This window comes from Bombus huntii, chromosome 6, assembly GCF_024542735.1.
Source record: "Bombus huntii isolate Logan2020A chromosome 6, iyBomHunt1.1, whole genome shotgun sequence".
NCBI classification, from domain to species: Eukaryota; Metazoa; Arthropoda; class Insecta; order Hymenoptera; family Apidae; genus Bombus; species Bombus huntii.
The window spans coordinates 9213569-9236903 of record NC_066243.1 but is presented as its reverse complement, the minus strand read 5'-3'; the positions used below and the strand labels follow the sequence as shown (position 1 = coordinate 9236903).

Here is a 23335-nt window from a genome sequence, read left to right as displayed (position 1 = left end):
ATTTATTTTATTTATTAGAGTTAAGTAATTATACTTCAATACAACTATAACATTTAAAAAACTCGACAAATAATATACATTTATATATATTCCTCTTTATATATATCTATACAGAAAGGTTGCATGTATGTGTCATGTTATATCTACGTTAGTAGCTTAGTACGTTTATAGCCATAGACGACGTTTCACCATTTGTATGAGTCGTTGTGTTTAACCTGAAAAATGGCGGCCAACATTAATGGAGTATTCACTGAAAATTTACAAAATGCAATACTTCAAAGTAAAGTGCTTATTGTGGGTGCTGGTGGAATTGGATGTGAGATATTAAAAAATCTAGTTATGACAGGGTTTGTCAATATTGATATTGTAAGTATGCTAATATTTATCAAAACATGTAATAACTTTCTAACCTACGCATTTTTCCCTCCTTTGCTGTTATTCATTCTTGGCCAAACTTTGAAACCGGCATTTATATTGTTGCAATGTACCATATTGATACTATGATTTTACAAAGAAAGTTATTGAAATCATTATTGTTAAAATAGTAAAAAGATTATTTTTTAACATCTAATCAACGTATAATTTTATTTTCAGATTGATTTAGATACAATTGATGTTAGCAACTTAAATAGACAATTTTTATTTCAAAAGAAACACGTGGGAAAATCAAAAGCTGATGTTGCAAGGGAAACAGCACTAACGTTTAATCCTGATGCAAAAATAGTTCATTACCATGACAGTATTACAAGGTAAGTTTTTTTATATTATTAAAATAATATTATATCTTATAATATCATTATGTATTTTTGCATTCACAGTTCTGATTATGGAGTATCATTCTTTAAAAAGTTCACATTAGTTATGAATGCACTTGATAACAGAGCAGCTAGGAATCATGTAAATAGAATGTGTTTAGCAGCAGATGTACCATTAATTGAATCTGGTACAGCTGGTTATGAGGGTCAAGTAGAACTTATAAAAAAAGGATTGAGTCAGTGTTATGAATGCACACCAAAAGCTGCGCAAAAAACTTTCCCTGGTTGTACAATACGTAATACACCTAGTGAGCCAATTCATTGCATAGTATGGGCAAAACATTTATTCAAGTAAGACTTTAAATTAATATTTCTCTTAAAAAAAGCATATAAAACAATATAAGAAAATACTCTTAAATTTTATATAGTCAGTTATTTGGTGAAGAAGATCCTGATCAAGATGTTTCTCCAGATACTGCTGACCCAGAAGCAGCAGGTAATAGTAATATTTAAACTTATTATAAATTGTTTAAGTAATATGCACATATAGAAATTGTGTGTTACAGATTCTGCAGGCCAAGGTGCTTTAAATTCAGAATCAAATGAAAAAGGAAATGTTGATAGAATATCAACTAAAGTATGGGCACAATCGTGTAATTATGATTCAGAGAAATTATTTACAAAGTTATTTCATGATGATATAAAATATTTACTAAGTATGGATAATTTGTGGAAGAAAAGAAGACCACCTATTCCTTTAAGTTGGAAAGAATTACCAGATGGAGGTCTGTAAAATAATTGCTTTCAGTTCCTGTTTGACTAAAAATTTGTGTATTTATTAAAATATTTATAATATAGTACCAGGATGCAGTAAAGAAGTTAATGAACCTGGCTTAAAAGATCAACAACGTTGGAGTATTTCCAAATGTGGAGCAGTGTTTGCTGAATCAGTCAAAAATTTAAGCAGTAATTTGAAAAATTTACAAGAAAAATCACCAAATAACCATTTGGTTTGGGATAAAGATGACCAAAGTTCAATGGATTTTGTTGCTGCATGTGCCAATATAAGAGCTTACATTTTTGGTATACCTCAGAAGACAAGATTTGATATAAAATGTAGGAAAATAATTATTAGTTACTATGATAGGAAAAAGTTATAAATCTTTCTAACTTCATTAATATTCTACAGCAATGGCAGGGAATATAATTCCTGCAATCGCAACTACAAACGCAATAGTTGCTGGCTTAGTTGTTCTCCATGCATTCCGAATTCTCGAGAATAATTTAAAAGCATGTAAATCTGTATATTTACGTTCGAAAATGAATCATCGAAATCAATTATTGGTACCAGAAAAAAATGTTAATCCACCAAATCCAAAATGTTATGTTTGTGCACCTACACCACAGGCCATATTAGCAATCGATACATCAAAAACAACAATCAAGGAACTTGATGAAGTAGTATTAAAAAATAGGTTAAACATGATTGCTCCAGATGTTATAATAGATGGTACTGGTACTGTTGTTATTAGCAGTGAGGAAGGGGAAACAGAAGACAATAATAATAAATTCCTAGAGGAATTAGGAATTAAAGATGGTACCATTCTTAAAATCGATGATTTCCAACAAAATTATTCATTAACTGTAACAATAGTCTATAGAGAACGACCAAGTTTAAAAGGTGATAGTCCTGATTTCGTAATTTTAGCCAAAGAACAGGATCTTAAACCTAAAGAAGATAATGATTTAGTGAAACCATCTACTTCAAATGGCCAGGTAAGTAAAATAATATATGCACATATTAATGTTTAGAAATTTAAAAATATATTTATATATATAAACTAAAAATTTTACTCAGGTGGAGACATCTGATGATAATGTAATGTTGGCTAAAACTGAGGCTGTTTCATCAGATATGGCAAAGAAACGTAAAACTGCAACTCCTGATGAAAATGTATCTTCAAAGAAACGGAAATTGGAAGTTAATGATGTGGATGATGATATTTCTATTATTGAAAGTGATATAAATAATGATACTGATAAAGCAAAATCAAATTTTAAAATACATAAGAATTCAGAAGATGATGATTGTTTAATTGTACATGATGATAACATACAAATAGCTGCAACTTCGCAGTGAGTAAGTGAAATACATTGATATACCTCATAAAAAGTTGACAAATTACGTTTCTTTTTTTGCAATCAATACACTAATCAATTAAATTTATATAGAAACATATGTTTGTACAAAAAGTGTACATACATATCAATTCCAGTAATTCTCTTATGTGGTTTATTTTGCAATCTAAATTTTCATATAATTTTGTTAATATAATTCATAAATAAAAATACAATCATTAGTAAATAAGTTCATAGTACATATGATGATACAGTACAGGAACAAGTGACATATGTATAATAGTAATTTTACTGAAATTATTTTTGAATATGTATTTTAATTTTTACAGATATTTATAAAAATACATAGTGCTATGTTTTTAGTATCTAATTTCATGGATTATAAGTATGAAATGCATTTTTATACAAACGAAAAATAAATACATTTTTCTTACTACAAAATATTGTATTTCTCTATTAAATTATGGTTTTTTTTCAACGAATCTTTTCTTTGCACAATTTATATACCGATTAATATTGTAATTGTACATTTCAAAATCAATTTTATATTTTTCGTACAATTTTAAAACTATATCTTGTGTCAAATTTGCGAAATATTTGCATGTAATGTCAAAGTTTGTGTGTCCACCCTGCGTTTCCCCTAACGTAGGAAAATATGCCTTATTTTTATCCAGACCAAATTTAGAGAACACATAATTAATTTGTCCATATGTATAATCATCTAACTTTAGGACATAATTATATCGTACGTCGCATACAGCACAGTGTGAATAGTATTGAGTCCAATGAACATCATCTTTTTCAGAGGTTTGTAAAAGCCACTCCAAAAATTCTTTAAAAGTTGGTACTATCTTTAACCTTCACAAAAGATAAGTATGTGTTAAAATCTATTAACAATTGAATAAAGATATTTTTATAATCATTATACCTTTTATCAGATGTAAATACTTTTTCTTGAAAATTACCAGTTGTTGTATTCGAATGAAACAATTGAGGTCTTGTAAAACGGAATATCTTTTCTGTATAAATCCAAGCTTGTGCAGTATGTTTTGAATTATCTGCTATTCGATCTCTAAAAGTAAAAAGATATAATGTTATTTAATAATTAATTATGCACGAAATACTGAAAATTATATATATACCTATATGATGACACAAGCCTTTGAAAAGGATCTCGTACAACAAGAAGTTTAAATATTTTTGTATCATTTGATAAAAGTTGCAATTCCTTTAATGTTCGTGGTGATAAAATGTCTACATCTCTATAAATAATTTACAAGTTAAAGTAATTGAAAAAATTATTTGTACAAATAATTAATAAAAACTATAAGTACTTATAATAGTTTCGCGTGGGTGGACGATTTTTCATATCTGCAAATAATTTTGTAAAACTTGTTGAAGCTACTTTGCGAATCCAACAGTACATTGATTTATGTTCAGCATTATATAAAAAATGCCTTTTTATCAAAGGAGTTTTTAAATTATATTTCATACATACATTCGAAATTTGTTGCAGAATAATTGCACATTCCTATTTAAAAAAAAAAAAAATACTGGTGGTATACGCACATATATATTTTATATACTACATTCAAGTAGTATAAACGTCTAATCGCTTACCTGTAAATTTATTAATTCTCCTTTCATTTCATCACGTTCTAAAAGTTCTATTTCTAAATTGATTGGTTTTATTACCTGATTGAGATTTTTTATTTTATTAACTGATTGAGAAACTACAGAACATTCTTTCTTTGTTTGATTATACTTTACTAAAAACAACGAAACTGGATATTGTGTTAAGTAAGTACCCTGTTTTATTTTTAGTAAAAAAAAGCAAACTGCAATGTATAAAATAACACATAGCATGCATTTTACAAATTGTATTTGAAGTGACATAATTAAAACTGAATAGATTATTGTGACAGTCATCAACTGCCAACATTAAAACATCCGTCCATGAATTGCCTGTGGAAGTGGAATAAAAGATAAAACTTATCTCTTAGTTCCATTATTCCTGCATAATGATAAAGAAAAAATCGAACGTGATGTTGTTGAAAAGGTGAAAAAGAGGCAAAATCAATTAATTTTTTTAAAATCTTTACTACGAAATAACATCAAAAACATACTATATAAATCAGTAAATTCGTAATGTTAGGCTGTTTCTGTACTTAATAGCGATAATTACATGCAATTTATGAGTGATACATATTGCTAATTATGACCAAAATATTTTTTTCTGCTATTGATTATCTTCATAAATTTTTGTTTGTGAAAAGATTGTAGTTTATATTAAATAGTTTATTCGTTTTAATCGTTTTGGAGTGCTGGAAAAGTAAATTTTTATCGACGGCAGTGGTCTATATTAAAATGATACAATTCAATTATAGAAATTCGCATATTAAATAATGCAAAAGCAGTTGTTTATCATGATTTAGTTGATTCACAATTCAATATCTTTATTTGTAAAAAAGCTCAAATATATCAACATATGTAAAAATTACAAAAATATACGTATATATATGTTTAAATTGAATATAATGAAAAGATTAGAAAATAAGTAGTAAAAATTAGAAACTAAGTTAAGTGGACTATTAATCAAAAAACTTATGTTTCATTGATACTAAATGCATATAACACAAGAGCTGGTAAATTGTGAATCAGTTTTACAGCTTTTTTATTATATATTATGTAAAAGAAAAAATTGATTAAATTATTCTTACAATTTCGTATTATTTCATTTAAAATGATATTTCAATTCTGTTAAAAACGAAGTATTACTCAAATATGTAAATATGTTTATCTATACAATTAAAACTTTAAATTACTTCTTTCTGAATTATTAGTACGAATAATCACATGATAATTAAACATTTACTATTGCCATGATTATAAGTGTTACGGTACCTTAAAAACCCTTACTATATGTGCATGAATGAAGAAATGACAGAATAGGTGAATGAAGATAATATTCAAAATTTCTTATCTACGGTCCCTATATCTATGATGATGATCACGAGAGGATCGATGGTCACTGTGTCGGCTATGACGACTTGCTGTTCTCCACAAGAATTCGTCTACACTCCTTTCGTAACTACGTTTTTCAAGTGCGGATGCTGCTGCACTGTAATCAGGTGGTAATGGTAAACCATCGTAATACCTAGGTGGCGGCGGCGGCGGAGGTAAAGAATCATATGGATGAGGTGCAGCATAAGGAGGTAGAGGAGGCAGCTGATGTTGCATAGTACGCATATAATCTGCAACATATGCTTCAGCTGCAGCAGCTACACCCAATCCTGTGCTACCGTATCCCCTATAAAATTCATTTCTATCAAAAATAACATATTAGATTTACGACATATGTCAAAACACGTACATACTTGGAATAAGGAGAATCACTTCGATTGAACCAAGTAGCATACCGATGATGATGATGATCTCTTGATCCTCTATGTTCAGTACCAACTAAATGGGATCCTCTAGCTAATGAAGCTAAACGAGATCGTGAAGTTAAGAAAAGTCTACGTCCTCTGCCTCCCCTTGAGCGCAAAAATCTAGGGCTGCTATTAACAGGTCTATTATCCCGATATGAACGAGATTTCATAATATGTTTTGCTGCTTCCTTAGATTTTCTCAAAATAGGGGTCATTTCAATTCCTAAAAGATTTATTATAAGTTATAACAATTGTATTCTTTTTCTCGCAGAAAAATATTGTATACTTTCATGTACCTTCATCTTCTGGAAATAATCGGCATAATTCTTCTGCAACTCTTGGTTCGATTTCCTGCCCATCACGTCCGATTTTCACCTGTTTACCATCATTCCATGGATTATATAAATGTAGTGTTGCTGTAAATGGTAATTCTTTCCTACATATCCAATCAACTTTAAATACACCACCCAAAGCTTTTGCAGACAACCCAGGTGGTAGTACCTAAAATATATATAAACTTCCTTCCTAGCAACATGTAACACAATCTTCAAAGATATATATATTTTTTAAATTAAATATACAAACCCAAGAAATTGGTGCTCCATCTCTTCTAGATTCTGTACTCAGTCTTGCAAACCCAGCAAACTTCCCTGATTCTTTCACAGAAAAAACAAGCAGAACATTTCTGGATTCTCTATAAGCTTGATTTAAATTGGCTTCATTTTGGGGTAATGTACTCCATACTCCTTTAGCCTTTGATAGTGTGACATTTTCAGCATTATTTGATTTGATGATGAAAAATCTGATAAAAAAAACTTTAAGACATGTTCTTGGCATTTTTATATTATTATACTTATCTAAATATTTATAAGTAATTTCAGATAGTAGTAGTTCATAATTATAATTCACACATTAGTTTTGTAAAAAGAAATATATATAAAAAGGATTTGTATTTTAAAAAATATCCAACCTTGCATCTCTAAACAAGTAATTTAATTTTGTTGCATAATCATAGCTCTTAGTAACTCCTTTGCTCTCCTTAGATCTTGCACGTTTTGTTTCAGGGCTAGAAGATTTAGAATCTCTGGATCTAGCACGCTTCCCCCTATTTTTTCGATTACGTTTATTATCTCCACGTGAAGATTTTGTTGAAACAGAGCTTATGCTTGGTTGACTAGAATCAGAATTTGAACTACTAGATGAAACTTCACTACGTGTATCATAAGTTTCATCTGCAGCAATTTTTAATTCATCCACTATGTCATTTTCCCCGCAGCTCAGATTTAAGTTGTCTCCATCTGTATTATTGTCCATATTTTCACTTTTTATTTGATCACTTTCACTATTGCTCAAAAGTATGTTGTCACTTGTCCCGTCATCCAGGCTTTGTATTTCTGGATTTTTCGGGTTTTCTTGTATGAAGAGAGAGCCAATGCAGTTCTGGTGCCTTTAAACCTTTTCTGAAACGCAAATATAAAAAAGGGCTTACTAGATGGATATCCAGTATGCAATAATACTTGTCCAAGAACAATATCATATTTGAATGGATCTTGTAGATTTTATAACAATTACGTAGTAGGAAATAATGCAGTAACATTTTTAGTATATGAGAAGAAAAGTTCAGAAGATTGCACATAAAATCCGATTTAAGTCACTGTGGTAAAAGATTAAAAAGTCCATTTGTCAAAATGTTTAATATTAAAATTGTCCTTATGCAGTTTAATTAAAATATTTATAAGTCTTATAGAAGTTTTCAATATATATCTACTATTACTGCAAGACTTCAAGTATTTCTTGCTTCAAGTAGATATAGATTATATCTAATACCGCTAAAGTTTTTGTTTTGCTAGAAACAATGTTCAGCAAAGGAAAAGCTCCTTTTTCTTAATAATTCATGAGCATTTAAGTCCATGTATAAGTTAAAAATAAACATGCTTTAAATGTTGCAGAGATTTTCTTTCTTTAATTTAACAGAGTGTAGTGACACAATTCTTGTTGCTCTACGGAACACAAATATCTCTTTTAAACTTTATATACAAAAGTTTATCGTAAGGTTTATTATAAGTAGATAGTCTTGCTAAAATGTACTTTTTTAGCCTATTTAATATGAGAAGGCGAGGAGTCTTCGAGTTTTTCTGTATTTCAGATAATAACACATCATACTCGTTTGACGTCTCTATGCAGTCTTTTTTAAAACGCGAAGGCTATGCCTAGGAAAGTTCGTCGTGAATATTATTCTTAATAGCAACGTCAGCACCACAAAACATACTCAAAACCATCTTTTTTGTCATTGATTTCATTAAAAAAGTTCGTTTTACAAACATAAGTCCTTGATGTTATAAACCTTTACGCAGCTCGTACACACTTACGTGCACACTCGTTCTTCACTTAACACACTTCGCACCTCACGCAAGAATGCTCAATGACTACCATGCGTTTAACAACCATTTCTATTATTTCTCTGCACGAAATACACAGGAGACTTCCACAAGGAATTGGGTTTTTTCTCCATGAAAACACAATAGCTGATTATCTCCTAGCGGATGCATAAACCATGGCGTCCATTATATGACGTGTTCATTACGATCGATAGGAAGAATTATAGGTGAAAATCCAAGCCGAACATTTATCATGAATTTTAGGAAATTTTATTTTATTATTTCCATTTTATTTTGAAAATTATTTACAAACTTACATATTTTCTATAGAAAAAACTATCTTCCTTAAATACAGAAAATAATAGAATTTTGGCCGACGATAAAGTTTCTTAAATACATGCGAAACTATATATATTTTCTTATCATTATAGGATAGGATTTATCTTACTGATTTATTGAAGATCATTGATTTAAATTTTTTATTTAAATCAAGATGTATTTAAATATAAAATGTAAAAACACATAGAAAGGGGATAAAACATCTTTTTCCACATAAAATTTGTTAGAATTAAAATCCCTAGCATCATCCATGGTCGCCATCTTTAAAAAGAGATAACGACCATCTTGGATCATTTTTCACGGGTTGTTGACACGGGTAGATTACAGCCGGTTGTGAAAGTGTTTCGTGATGTAAAATTAATCATAATTCATTGCCAGAAATAAGTAGTGGCTATTTAGGAACTAGAATTAAAAGTAATACATCGGTTCACGCGTTTATCATTATTGTGCAAGTATTATTGTATATGAGAGAATAAAAAAATTTTTGGGAATAAGCGTCTGTCACGGATATAAGCAATCTTGACAAAGTCGACAGTTAAGTCTTATCATATTTACCTAGAATTTGATAAAACAATATTCTTACGATCGTGTTTGCACATGTGAGAAAAAAGCCGTGCCACTAGAAAAAAGAAGATAGAAAACACTGAAAATACATCTTATAAAGGAAAATGGTTTCGTGCACATGGTGACACCTCTGGTTAGTTTATACTTTCTATAAACAATTTGTCATACTTTATTTAAAAGTAATTCGATTTGATTGCGAGTATATTACTTTGTTATAAATTGAAAGTTATTAAAAAAATTGTGTGTTAAAAGAATTTTTCAATGATAACTACTATTGTAAATTTTTTACAAGGCTCAAATTCGCTGGTCTGGCAGCTTATAATGGCGAAATACAACGTACGTTTACTTGAATTTTTGTAAATATTGTTTGATTACTCATAATGAATTATTCACATTTTGTAACATCCATAGATGCATTTTAAATTTTACACATGCAGAATTATTATGAGTAACTCCTTTTCTCTCTTAAACTTATATTTATTTTTTTTTTAATATTATTTAAAGTTCCGCTTATCTATCTGTGTTTATTTTCAAGCTTAAGGTGAATACGTTGTTGTAATAATTATTATTGAAAAATTTATGATATGACACAAATATTTTTATTTTCTTTATTTAGGTATGTAAATGGAAAGTGAGGAATTCAGCAAAAATTCAAGCAAATTCATTAATGTTAAAACATTTAATAAAAACTCATACAAAAAATCTCATACTTAAAGAAAGCTAGTATACAAATTTTGTTAACTTAATTATTGAATTAAAATTTGCAAATTTGCTTCTGTTTCTATAATTCATTCAGAGTAACATTTTATATTATTATTAATAGATGTTTGTATTATCTGATAAATATGAATCATAAATATGAATCAATATAACTTTTAATAATATTAGCAAACTCTTTTAATTATAAAATATTATATTATTTTTATTTTTTTTAATATATGTAACATAATTGTTTAGGTATAACAGATTCATATTATAAAAAAGATGATAGAGAATAAATAAACACTACCATATAATTTTTTATAAATATCTTTTGATTAATAGTTAATGATACTATATATTTTGTGATTAATTTATTACAGTTGGATCATAATTTTTTTATTGAATTTACTTATATTTAATTAAGCAAATATTGGAAGAATAAATAGTAAAGATAATTTTTTTAAATATTGTACATAAAATATTATAGAAAAGATTATATAAATGAAAAAAAGTTTGCTACAGTAGCTTTATTATTTATTTTAAGCTACATTTAACTTTAACCTATTATTACAAAGATGTATACATTATATGCACTGTACATAATATAAGAATATAACATGTGCATGCTTCCACTTTTCATACTTCAACTACAGAGAAAGGATTCAAGTATTGATTGCAGGAGCATGGTGTGCTATGGCAATAGGAGGAGGGTGAAGCCCAGACAAGACCCCACCTCTTTATGCTATGCCTTCCATTTAAGTCTAACTTAAATCATTTCAGACAATCACAGTAAATATATCTAATATGTAACATAATAAAATGTTCCACTAATGTTACCAAAGAATATGTTTTGCACTTCAAAGACATGTCTTGAGAGTTGATAAATCAATGACCTGCATAAACATTTATGAAACATTAAAATTCAGATGTAGATACAAGACAATTTTATAAATAAATATAATGTATCAAATTTATTCATGAGTTAAATCATGTACAATCAATTACTTTCATGTCACACCTATTAGTATAATATCTTTCTTTTCAGATCATTAAAAACATGGTAAATACAAAAAATATATGAATGACAATGGGCTGAAATACATCAAATTGTAAAATTCATCACTTTTATATACAAGAAGTGCAGGTAATAATAACATATAATGTATATATATTTTTTTAAAAACTTATTAGTTTTATAGAGTTCATAAGTGCTATGTGCATTACACAATATTTTACATCACTTTTCTGTTAGGAGAAATACATCATGGCAACAGTGGAAGAAAAGAAACGAGTTGGTGGCTCAAAGGTTTCAGCCATTGCAAATATCTTTCAATCAAAACCACAATTGGATAATCTAAGCCATAGAACAAATAATATTCTATCAGATGGTTTCAAGGAACCAGCTGTGCCTTTAAAAGAATCTCCTACACAAGTTACAGTTGTTAGGACCGAGAGTCATGTAGCCCGTTTTAATAATGCACGTGCACTTTTTGAAAAACTTGGGGAGGAGAATAAACCAAATAAACCGTAAGTGTATAATAGCAAATAGGAAATAAATGTATAAAATATATAATATGCTATTCAGTTATCTTTAGAGTATATCTTCTGTGTAGGGTGGACAGGATTACAAAACCTAGTAACTTACATGGTTTGAGATCACGTTCTAGCTCTGCAAATTCTGGTTCAGGTTGTACATCTCCAGCTCGATCACCACGTCCTAGATCACCATCACCTCCAGGAACCAGAGATCATTTGAGCAATTGGAGTGCAAGTGTACCAGCTTTGAATGCTGAAAGACATTTTGAAAATGGTCATAATCATGGTTTGGATAATATACCAGATAAACATAAATCACGAGCAGGCTTTGGAAAATTTGAAAAAAATTATGGCAAAGAAAATCGTTTGGATGATCGGCCAGAGAAACCAGAAAAACCAGAGAGGAGATTAAACTCAAAAGAATTAATTGAAAAACAAAAAAATTGGACTAGTCACTTTTCAAAAACAAGACCAAGTAGATATAATTCAGACCCAAATAGATCTTTGGTTCAAAGTTCTTTAAATCAGAGTGCAAATAAAGTGAATGTTGAAGCTACTTCTGTAGGACATGTACAAAATGCTGCAAGTACTGATAGTGAGTCAAAAAGATCATCAGATATTTCTGCTAATCCAGCTACAAGATCTGCAAGCTTTTGTTCTGTTAGATCGTCAGCCATATCACCACCTCCACCATTACCACCAACAAGAAACTCTTCTACTTCAAATACAAAGAAAGAGAGACCAGCTAGTATTGCTGCAATATCTCCACCAGATATTCCTAGTAGTCCGGAATATGCTACCATAAATAAATATTTTGATACTTCACCGACTATACCTGAATATGCAGTTGTACAAAAGAATATAAATGTACAAAATAAACATTTCCAAAGAAATCAAGAACAAAGGGAAATTTCAAAAAATCCTACAGTAGAGAAAACACAAGATGCGTTCATCCCAGAATATGCAGTAGTGCAAAAGAATACTGCAGCTAAATTGCATTCACGAAATGCAGATACATCGAAAAATACTTCAGTGCATCATTCGAAAAACAGTTCTGAAAGTTGTGCATTACCTCTTAAAAATACTCTTGCAAGTTCAAGTATCGATATTTATTCACAAACAAAATCACATATTTCCTCTTATGAAAGAAATTCTGATATGTCTAGTCCAACACGAAGTATGTCAATAGAAAATATTGTTAGTATGTCAATGGAAAGTAAAACAAGGAAAGATAGTGACCTTCTTGATGCTCCTGAATATTTAAATTATCCTTCAAACGTTATACGTTCGCCACCTAAAACTTCTGAGTGGAGAAATGAATGGTTAGCCAAAAACGATGAAATTTTAAAGAAAGCAACTGATTTAAAATGTGTCAGGGAAGATACAGAAGCCAAAAATGAAGTTGTAAGACCTGATCCACGACCAGACTGGGCCAGACCATGTATAAATACTGTGAGGAAGAAAGATAATCTGACAGAAGAAAAGAAAATAGAGTCGTCAAAATCTCCAGATCCGGAATTGAGACCACCTTCTGGAGGTACGGATAGTGCATCTTCTAGTATGAGCTCCCCTAGCTCCCCTTCCAAGGATAGTAAAGAAGAGAAGGCAGATAAGGAAATGTCAGAAAAATTTCAAGCCGGTATAGTATATGTGAATAATTCGATTCATACGTATACAATAACACAATTCATACCTATACAAACATATATAATAGGAAATACATTATATACATATGTACAAACATAAATTTAACTAAATTTTATATTTTAATAAGTGAATTTTATATTTTATTAATTACTATAAAATAATTATCTTACAATATATCTAAATTTTGCAATTTTATTGTGGCTATGTGCCAAAATACTAAAAAGTAACAGTGCAGAAGGAAGTTCTCCCTCTCTTCCCTCTCCTTCTCTTCTTGATCTTAGTTCCTCCTACTGGTTCAACAGTATTATTTATAGAAATCTGTGTATTCTGTTCTGCTTCTGTCTGGTTCTACTTCACACCATTTATTTCAGAGAAGTACTTTACAAATTTTAATAATTTGTTTATCAGTGCTTATAAAAAATCTGTATTGAAAATTAATATAATTTTTATGGTAGTTGCTTTATGAAAAGTGGATTTACACTTTTCATAAAGATGTATATAAGTGATTCATAAATTATCTTTTGTGTAATATGTTAAATTTTTTGCAATGTGTTTTTAAAAATATTTTTTAGAAAAATTTTTAGAAATAGTAATTTCAATTTTATATTACAAAATTGCTTTTTTTTTAATATTTCCTGAATCCTTTATGTAAAATATGTGTGTCATTTTATCCATCATATCCAACACATTTTTATCAAACATTATATGTTATGAGAAATTTTAAAACATTCAAAGTTATGGTTGTAGTTTAAAAAAACGTTAACCACAGTGTTTTTATTGTGCATGTGATTTTACAATTCTATAAATTGTTTACTATTTTATACATAAAAGAAATACAAGTACCATGTGTCTACGACTACTTTGCATTGATTGCCGAGGTATTTCACATCTTCTCTTATAAATTGATAATATACATATATTTACGCATAGCATGTAAATTTTTTTATTATAAATAACAATAAATGATATTTTGATATTTAAGGACGTAACAGTTATGATTTGCAACATGAAGAACAAGAAAAGCCTGCAGCATATACAGAATCCATTGCTGAAAAGGATAGTTTAGAAAAAAATTCAAAATTCAATGAACCAGATACTACGACAGTTATTCGGCGATCTCATGTACGCGTCGATCTTCAAGCTGCTGGTTTGGGACAACGTCCACCATCCGTTGTTAGTTCAGATCAAGAATACCCACCTTTAGAACATAAGGATATACCAATACCTTCGCCATATGTAAAAAGAATGCAACAAAATCAAGAAGTTTCTACCCAAAACGATGAAGTTAAGCCACAAGTAAACACAAATGTAGAAGAAAATGCTTTAATAAAAACTGATTCAACAAAAGGTTGCCATAATAAGATATCTCAAGATAGTAATCAAGATCATGTACGAATAAATTCAGCGATTACAGAAGGAAATCAAAATGTAGTCTTAGATAATAAGTCAAAATCAAATATTGCCAATGAAAGGCATACATTTTCTGAAACAATATGTCAGAAAACAGTATCTAATGCCAAAAATGATCAAATTAAGATCTCTGTACGAGAAAAACTAGCAAAAAATAAAGAAGAAGTATCTGGAAAACGGTCAAGTTTTGTCGAAGCGGATAATAAAGTAGATCAAATAGAAAAAGATTATTTAAACACAAATCAATGCTCAATAGTTCCAAGTGTTCAGAGTGCTGATAATTCACCAGAAAAATCGATTAACAAAGAAACAGAAGTAGATGATACTGCACATTCAGAAAATACGTCCAAATTGATGTCAAAAACGAATAATAAAAAAGAATTCATAACATTAGCAGGAGATACAGTATCATCATCTAAATCCAATTCCCAAACAATAAGCAATATTCTAAATAGAAGTATAGAACAATTAGATCAACCACAAACAACATGGGAACAAGAGAAACAAAAAGCTGAACTGGCAAAGTTGAGGTTGCAAGAAAATACTTCTACGAGTACAGTTCAACAAATTAATATACCTCAAAATGTATCACCTGCTACTGTAACACAACATATAGAAAAGAAACAACTAAATGAACATATTGTATCTGAAAGTAGTGTTCATGATGACAGTGATTCCAGTGATACTAAAACTGTTACAAATCTGGAACATACACCAGCAATGGATGTGAAACATGTCATGGAACAGAATGATTCTAATACTGCTACAGAAAATCTTTCTAAAGCTATTACAAATCAAATTCCTGTAACACCAGATACTATGACAGCTGATGAAGCAGAAAACCTGCTAAGTTCTCGGTAAGTTACTTGAATAAATAATTACAACTATACACAAAATTGTATATAATAATGAATGTATTTAAAGTTATATGCACTAAAATTTCAATATAGATTTCTTTAAATACGTCTCTGTATTTTACCATTATGATAATTCTAGTTATATGGCAAATAATTTCATAGCAACTTGCAAACAGCTTAATAACTTTTATTTCCTTATTTTGAATTCTAATATTTTCTTCTATTCATGTTTATTTGAATGTGACTTCAAACAAACTTATAATGTTCTGGGACAAAACACAGCATCCTAGAGAAAAAGATAAGGTGAGTTAATTATTATTGTCTGGTTAAATGTTTAGTTCATTGATCATGATATTAAATTATAAAAAAAGCATCGTGAATCATATGAATACTCAATTAGACAAGGATCAGCTTTATTGTCGGATGAGGAAGCTCAAGAGATAGCAAGATTATTATCACCAACTACGCATGCTGAAGTTGTAAGTGAAGAAAATTCTATTGATAAAAATAGAGAAATGGACAAAGAGAGGGAAAGGGATGATCAAGATAATACACCAGATTGGCTTTCTGATGTCTTGTCTGCTCCTGATACCAGTCTTATAAATAGCACCACTAATGATTATAGGTGAATCAGTTTGGTCTTTTATGTTTTTTATGTTTTATAAAACTATTTTGCAGCTAATGCTATGTATTGATTTTAGTTACTTTTATTAATAGCACGCAGTGACATGATTTAGTATAAAATTACAACGATTTTTCATTAAAAAATACTAAATTTTTATGACTTTTTAGTTTGTCCCATAGATCACGCAGCGATTTAACAATAGACTCGTTGACGGAGAGTCAAGTGGGTTCTGTAACAGGTAGTGAAAGTGGTTTACTTGGTTCCGTTAATAGCTTAAACGATACTTACGAAATTAACGATGATACAGAAACGGAACATCAAGACGAATATGTTCCACCAACACCCGGCAAAGTTGTAAGATCATAGATAAAACATATGTTTATTAAATATAATTTAAGAATAAGTCATAATTAAATATTATAATGTTTATTTAGGTATTGGTGGAAAATGGTGTACACTATTTTGAGGATGGTCATTTTTGGATGGAAGTTGCAGGGATACCAGAATCAGATGACGAAAAAGATGATTATCCAACAAATATACCAATTAAAAAAATGTCTAAAGTTTCATTTGATACGAAACCAATGAGAGTTTATTCAACACATTCAGTAAATGAGTACGATCGACGAAACGAGGATGTAGATCCTGTTGCTGCCAGTGCAGAGTATGAACTTGAGAAGCGAGTTGAAAAAATGGAGGTAATACTGTTTAAAATCAATATTGAACGATGGTGCATGTTTTATTTTGTATATACATGTAACACAAGCAACAAATTTCTTAGGTATTTCCAGTGGAACTTATGAAAGGACCAGAAGGTCTTGGTTTAAGTATTATTGGAATGGGTGTCGGTGCAGATGCAGGTCTAGAAAAATTAGGTATATTTGTCAAAACAATCACAGAGAAAGGCGCAGCTGCTCGAGAAGGCAGAATACAAGTAAACGATCAAATCGTTGAAGTAGACGGAAAATCTCTAGTTGGAGTAACACAAGCATATGCAGCTAGTGTCCTTCGTAATACTTCAGGTCTTGTACGTTTTGTAATTGGCAGAGAACGTGATCCAAATTCGGAAGTAGCTATGTTAATTCGACAAAGCCTCCAAGCAGATAAAGAAAGAGAACAACAAGCCAATTCTGCAAGGTATCAATCAATTAATTTACAACCAACAAATCTTTATATTCTTTAAAAATGATTTCCCAATGATGGTTTATCCTTGCTCGCTAATGTTTATGACGAAAATTGCGGCCACTTCAATGACAGCTCGAAGCCTCTTGAAGTTCTGAGGGAAATCAATTTTCAAACAATTAAAAACTTCATAAGGCTATCTAAGAGATTTTAAAATAAGTAAATTTCTACAGAAAACTTAATTTTTCGGATACTTCACCCGATAGCCAACGAGGTAGTGAAGACATTTCTGTCGGAGGAATGGGAGGAATACCAGGTTCTCCAGCCATGTCATCATGTTCAGAAGGGGAACCTCCTCAAAGTCCCATAGAAAATTATTTATCTTCTTCCGGTCGGAGTAGATCCCCTATCATCAGTTCATCAATACCACCACATACATCTGCTACAACACAAAACGATGTTGACAGTTTAAGACTGCTTTTACAAGAGGTATTATTTTTTTGTTAATAAAAAAAGAAATACGTAGTATAAAATATATGTAATTTGCATTATTTTATGTGTATAATAATTTAGTTATAATAGCTTTCATCTATAAGTTTTTTTATATTCTCTTCAAACATATAGTTAATGAGAAATACATACCATGGTCTCATTACCTTTAAAAGATAATTTAAATTAGAAATTTTATAATTTTTATATCAAACTATATTTTGTATTATTTTATTATTGCACAAAATATTCAGTTTTGTGTTTGTTTTTATCAATTTTATCTAAATATTGCTGTATAGAATGCAATATATAAATTTGTATGAACATGTGCATTATAATCTGTTGTACATATATGTATATATGTTGTTTATATTGCTATCTTATATACACCATAAGCACTTCCTCATAGGTTTTATAAGCGTGAATATATTTTGGTGTTGCTTATGCACTGTGTTCGTTGTTCACTGCTTGCAGAGTCAGTATAAACTAGCATTAGCAGATGGAGAGGTGGAAAAACTCAAAGCTAAGGTAATGTCATAAGATACATAATTTTATGTCATTCTTGTGTGTTGATGCACTCTGCTTGTATGTTACATGCTTATACTTATCAATTTGTGTGTAGCTTAGTGTGTATTTTTTATGAGTTTGTTCAGTTTTTACCATTTCATATAGCTTCTATGTTTTGATTTGCTGTCATAATTAACATAAAGGATTATAAAACGGTTTACTAAAGGAATATTAACCTATACATGTATTTTGTATATATATTTGCAAAAAAATTTACTTGAAATGTTTTATTCATAGCTTGTAGACTTAGAAAACAGTGGAGCTGGCAGTGAAGAATATGCAGCAAAATTGCGTGAATCTGGTTTACGACTTCACGAATCTGAAAGAGCCTTGGGTACTGCTAGACAGGATTTAATAGCGGCGCGAGAAATGCTTTCTCAGGCAACAGCACAAAATGCTGCTTTACAACAAAAATATGCCCGAGCCAGGAGAGCAGCTCGCGAATTACGCACAGATATTGCTGCTAGAGATGAATTTTACCAACAGTTACTGCAAGAGAAGGATACGGAATATAACGCTCTTGTTAAAAGTTTGAAAGATAGGGTATGTTATCAATTATCGTAAAAAAAATGAAAACAATATATATGTAGCAAAAAATTAATTATAAATAATTATAGGTAATCACATTGGAAGTAGAATTAACAGAAACACAAAGAAGGTTTGGATTACCAGTGAGATTGCCTTATGATGGAACTACGGCTAGGATTGTTACACCACAGTTATCGCGCCGTCAATTACCTCCTCCTCCCTCATCAACTAGTTGTCAACTTTCAGATACTGAAACATCAGATTTGAGTAGTCCGGATGATGGTGATAAAACAGCGACGGTCGAAAGAAAACTACCGCTCCCATTGCCAGTCAAAGAAGAGTTAGATCGAGCAGTACCTGCACATCGACTTCTTGATAATTCTGCTGGGAAAAGTAAAGCTGAACTTGCCAGTAGAGGAGGACTTGCAAATCGACAACTTCCTAAACGTTCTGGTGGCCTTAGCAACAGCAGTTCTGTAAGTATATAGTCACAATTACTAAATCCAGGAACGAAATGTTTATTTAATCATTTTGTATTTCAGGATTATGGTTTGGACGAATCAGGTGACAATACTGATGAAGATTCATCTTCTAAATTACTTTCTCAGGACACAAGCAGCAGATCGCCAAATGACTTAACATCAAAGCAATCAAATTTGAGTTCCTATTCCAGTAGTTCTTCAATTAGTTCATTAAAAAGTAAACACGTGGAACCTACACATCCGACAGCAATTCGACAACATAGCACTATTAGTTCACAAGTCAGAGCTATGACAGAACAAAGTTGGCCACAATCTCAAAAAAGTAGTTTTTCTGTTATTCTCTTTATATGCAATCTTTGTAAAACTTTAAATATACAATTCTTATCGATTCTTTATACATAGATCTAACCGGACCACCAGCATCATTTGCAGAACAGTTAAAACAAGTTTTAGCAGAAAGAGAGAGACGACTTGGTGGAAATGACATGTCTTCATCAAGAGAAAGTTCTGGGGATTTTAGTGACTTAAATAATCCACATTCTAGCGATCCAGCTTTAGTTACTCACCATTTAGTGGAAGAAATAAGACAAGCTGTAAGCGAGGCTAATCAAAGAGGTAATGTATCTTATCAGATACCTAAAAAAGAGTATCTCAAAGATAGTAGCTCCTTTTTTGTATAATAACTTGTTTATCTATACAGTAAAAAAGGCCACTATTCCTTCATCAAATTTAATTGGTAGTGGTTCCACACCTTGGCATCATCCAGGTAGTTCACCTTCTAGTCTGTCTTCTGGTGGATCAGTGAGCCCACCTGCTGTTGACCCTAGTCCGTCTAAAACAGGTATTTTTGGTATTCGTAACACAATGCAAGCAGTGAATGATTGATTCTTGATCCCTTCTTCTTTTCTTTTATACACTTTGTTTTTCATAATTTTACCCCTCCCGTGTGTAAATATTATGGATCTAGATACGAGTGAAGTTTGGTTGCCTCCTCATCCAAGCGACTTTGGTTTAGGTGACAAGAAGTCTCACTTCTGGCAGAATGCACCAGTTACCGATTGGTCCAAAGAACAAGTAAGTATATATCTATTTAAAGAAATATTTTTACTAAAGACTATAGATTTATTGCAAAATATTGGATTTGTAATTTGAAAAATGGTATTAGGTTTGTCAGTGGTTATCAGGAATTGGTTTGGAACGTTATGCGCCGCGCTTTTTGGAAACTGGAATTAATGGTGGAAACCTTCTACGACTTGAGTCTCGTGACCTCAAAGCTTTTGGCATTTGTGGAGATGAAAAATCCCATTTGAAACGAAAATTGAAAGAACTTAGAGCACAAGCAGATCGGGAACGCAAGGAGAGGAAAGAAATAGAACGAATGCGACGAAAAGCAGAAAAAGCTGCACGAAAAAAATAGTTTGTGCGTACATTAATGTACTTATGTCCCATATAAAATTCAATAACTTTGCACAAAAAGTCGGTGACATATTCAAATTTTGTGTACGATATTCCAGTGATTGTAATTTTCACTTCTTCCGTCTGTATTAATTCTTTAGTACATATAAACAGTCACACACACACAGTTCTAAATGTTCTCAATCGGACTTCTTCATATCCGAAATTTTTAAATTTTATTATTTATAAATTTTTTAACTTCAGATTTTTGCATTTATTTATAACTTTATATACAAGTTGGTTCACATTCATGCTGTTCTTATAGTATTTGTACTAGCTATTATTTATAAAATAACAATGAATATATTTCGAGGAAGAGAATGTGTATGAATGTAAAAGCATGCCTACTATGCCAGATGTATGCATGCGATATGTATGTATAAAATTCAAGCCATTTAGATAAATTGTAATAAAAATTTAATTAGCTAACATTTTTTTATAATTGTAAGTATAGTTTTGTAGAGAAACATAAGTTTCATGTTACTAGAATATATCGTTTCTGTATTTATTTTTACTATCAATTGTGTAACAACTTTTCATAATGAATAATATAAATATTAGTAAAATAGAGTCCTAGAGTGTAACTATTGTTAGAAGAGAAGTGACTGTCCTTTACTATATGTACATCATGAAATATCAACGAATTTGTAATTGCCAATACAGTATGTGTTACTGTGTTAAATTCCACTGTAGATTGATCAAATCATAAAATAATTTCATTTATCTATATTTATTCCGTCTAAATTTGCTCAGTTTATATTTCACATAATTAGCAAATTCTCTCAAATTAGCAAATCGAATGAAGTGTTAATGAATTTCTATCATGCTAGCATATTGATATTTGTATTAAAACTTTTCTTCCTTTTAATCGTAACAACGTTTGTATTATTGTATTTAATCTGTGAATTATGCACTAGAAATCCGCACAACGTCCATCTTATTAATTCTGAAATTATGTGATGAATTTCTTTAGCGTTTTATATACTTCAGACATTCCACATATGCGATACTTTATAATTTTACCTTTATCAACATATATAAGTAAAAAGAAACCACAAGAGCTCTTATACTTTGGGCGACGTCCCTATATATGCGTGAATGTTGTACGGATACATTAGGTATTAAGTAATATATGTTAATACTAAACTAGTATCCTAACAAAAGTTCATTCTAAATGTTTGTTCAAATGATTACGGGACTCGCTTGGGTACAATATAGACAAACGTACTTTATTGTACGTATACCTATTTATAATAGCATTAAGTTTTGTACAGTGTTAAGTACTTTGTTCCACCTTTATACCATTCTTAATGTACAATGTTTTTCTTTTGAAAAAGAATAATTTCTTTTACATAAAACAATTAAACGAACAAAGTATTTAGCATTGATACATATACTGTACATATTATGCAGTGAACGATCACTAATACTGTAATCTACAAAAGTGATTATGATATAAGGCGTGTAAGAGGCATAACCGTAGTGTCATAATATCTTTATAAAAAATAGTCTTTAATTTCCTAACTTAAGCGTTTATCAAAGGTCCTCCATTTTCTAATAATATTATGTATTACAATATTTCAAAAGCAATTATTGTTACTTTTGTCGTTATGTACAACGAAATGTGGGAACTCATTAAAAATATCAACACATATAACATTCTTGCGTCTCAGGGTAACCATTAATATGTTTTGAGATATAAGTGCGTTTAATGAATTAAAAATTTTCATGAATTGGAACGTCCTGCAATTCGTTTTTAAATAACTATTGTGATTTGGTAGGAGCAGATGTTTGATAAAAACCGACTGATTTACAATAAGTTTTTATAGTTGATTTTCGAGCAATGGCTTAGGTATGACGTAATGAAATGTCATTTGTCCAAAAGTAATTGTAGAACCAAAACTTGTACTCCTCTATAGAGCTACATAATATCTTAATGTTTTCATACATTTTCGATGATTTTCAAGTATTGCTCATGAGAGAGAAAATTATAGTTCCATGGATAAAGACACAGAATGTCAGTTGCATACATGGCAGCTTTTTAATAATGTCTATGAAAAGTATTGTCAACAAATACTCTTAAACGTTTTAATTAAAAATAATTCGTACTATACCTTCGTAGTTTGTTCCTTTTACCTGATAAATGAAGTATTGAAAATATATTCGATACTTGTAACATATATTACATATGTACTTATTGTTAGAATAAAATTTTTTATGTACGAAAATGAATCATAAATATAGAAACAGAATCCTGCATGTTGGTATATTCATTCGTATTCACCACCCACTATTCGTATACAAATAAA

The 23335-nt window shown here is 30.2% G+C and overlaps 4 protein-coding genes across 15 annotated transcripts; 2 read left to right on the top strand and 2 right to left on the bottom strand.

Annotated features, from left to right (window-relative positions):
• The first annotated feature begins 139 nt into the window (after nt 1–139).
• On the top strand, nt 140–3372 carry LOC126866332 (SUMO-activating enzyme subunit 2). The gene is made up of 8 exons (XM_050619792.1): nt 140–366; nt 595–749; nt 819–1106; nt 1184–1251; nt 1322–1540; nt 1614–1871; nt 1945–2531; nt 2614–3372. The coding sequence occupies exons 1-8, from the start codon at nt 223–225 to the stop codon at nt 2893–2895; spliced, it is 2001 nt and encodes a 666-aa protein (XP_050475749.1). The 5' UTR covers nt 140–222; the 3' UTR covers nt 2896–3372.
• Nucleotides 2838–4832, bottom strand: LOC126866339 (carbohydrate sulfotransferase 11-like). The gene is made up of 5 exons (XM_050619803.1): nt 4515–4832; nt 4229–4425; nt 4037–4156; nt 3823–3966; nt 2838–3752 (listed from the first exon to the last, which is right to left on the bottom strand). Exons 1-5 carry the CDS (start codon nt 4821–4823, stop codon nt 3356–3358), a joined length of 1167 nt encoding a protein of 388 aa, XP_050475760.1. The 5' UTR covers nt 4824–4832; the 3' UTR covers nt 2838–3355.
• A 144-nt stretch (nt 4833–4976) lies between these two features.
• LOC126866337 (YTH domain-containing protein 1) lies at nt 4977–8920 on the bottom strand. Of its 4 annotated transcripts, none has more exons than XM_050619798.1 (6): nt 8414–8917; nt 7296–7785; nt 6911–7127; nt 6622–6826; nt 6272–6548; nt 4977–6204 (listed from the first exon to the last, which is right to left on the bottom strand). In XM_050619798.1, the coding sequence occupies exons 2-6, from the start codon at nt 7637–7639 to the stop codon at nt 5874–5876; spliced, it is 1374 nt and encodes a 457-aa protein (XP_050475755.1). In that variant the 5' UTR covers nt 7640–7785; nt 8414–8917; the 3' UTR covers nt 4977–5873. The 4 variants fall into 4 exon arrangements, with proteins under 4 accessions (XP_050475755.1, XP_050475756.1, XP_050475757.1 ...); XM_050619799.1 differs by having other exon boundaries at nt 8695–8917; XM_050619800.1 differs by having other exon boundaries at nt 4977–6219; nt 6314–6548; nt 7296–8920.
• Nucleotides 8921–9200: 280 nt separating this feature from the next.
• LOC126866323 (uncharacterized) lies at nt 9201–23283 on the top strand. 9 transcript variants are annotated; one of them, XM_050619763.1, is made up of 21 exons: nt 9203–9739; nt 9899–9942; nt 10988–11097; nt 11354–11452; nt 11561–11835; nt 11922–13483; nt 14474–15758; nt 16041–16061; nt 16159–16383; nt 16551–16737; nt 16818–17081; nt 17165–17520; nt 17739–17994; nt 18469–18522; nt 18799–19104; nt 19179–19565; nt 19632–19893; nt 19974–20186; nt 20272–20412; nt 20539–20645; nt 20737–23283. In XM_050619763.1, exons 5-21 carry the CDS (start codon nt 11573–11575, stop codon nt 20986–20988), a joined length of 6141 nt encoding a protein of 2046 aa, XP_050475720.1. In that variant the 5' UTR covers nt 9203–9739; nt 9899–9942; nt 10988–11097; nt 11354–11452; nt 11561–11572; the 3' UTR covers nt 20989–23283. The 9 variants fall into 9 exon arrangements, with proteins under 9 accessions (XP_050475721.1, XP_050475720.1, XP_050475719.1 ...); XM_050619762.1 differs by having other exon boundaries at nt 10962–11097; XM_050619761.1 differs by lacking the exon at nt 10988–11097.
• Nucleotides 23284–23335: the final 52 nt, after the last annotated feature.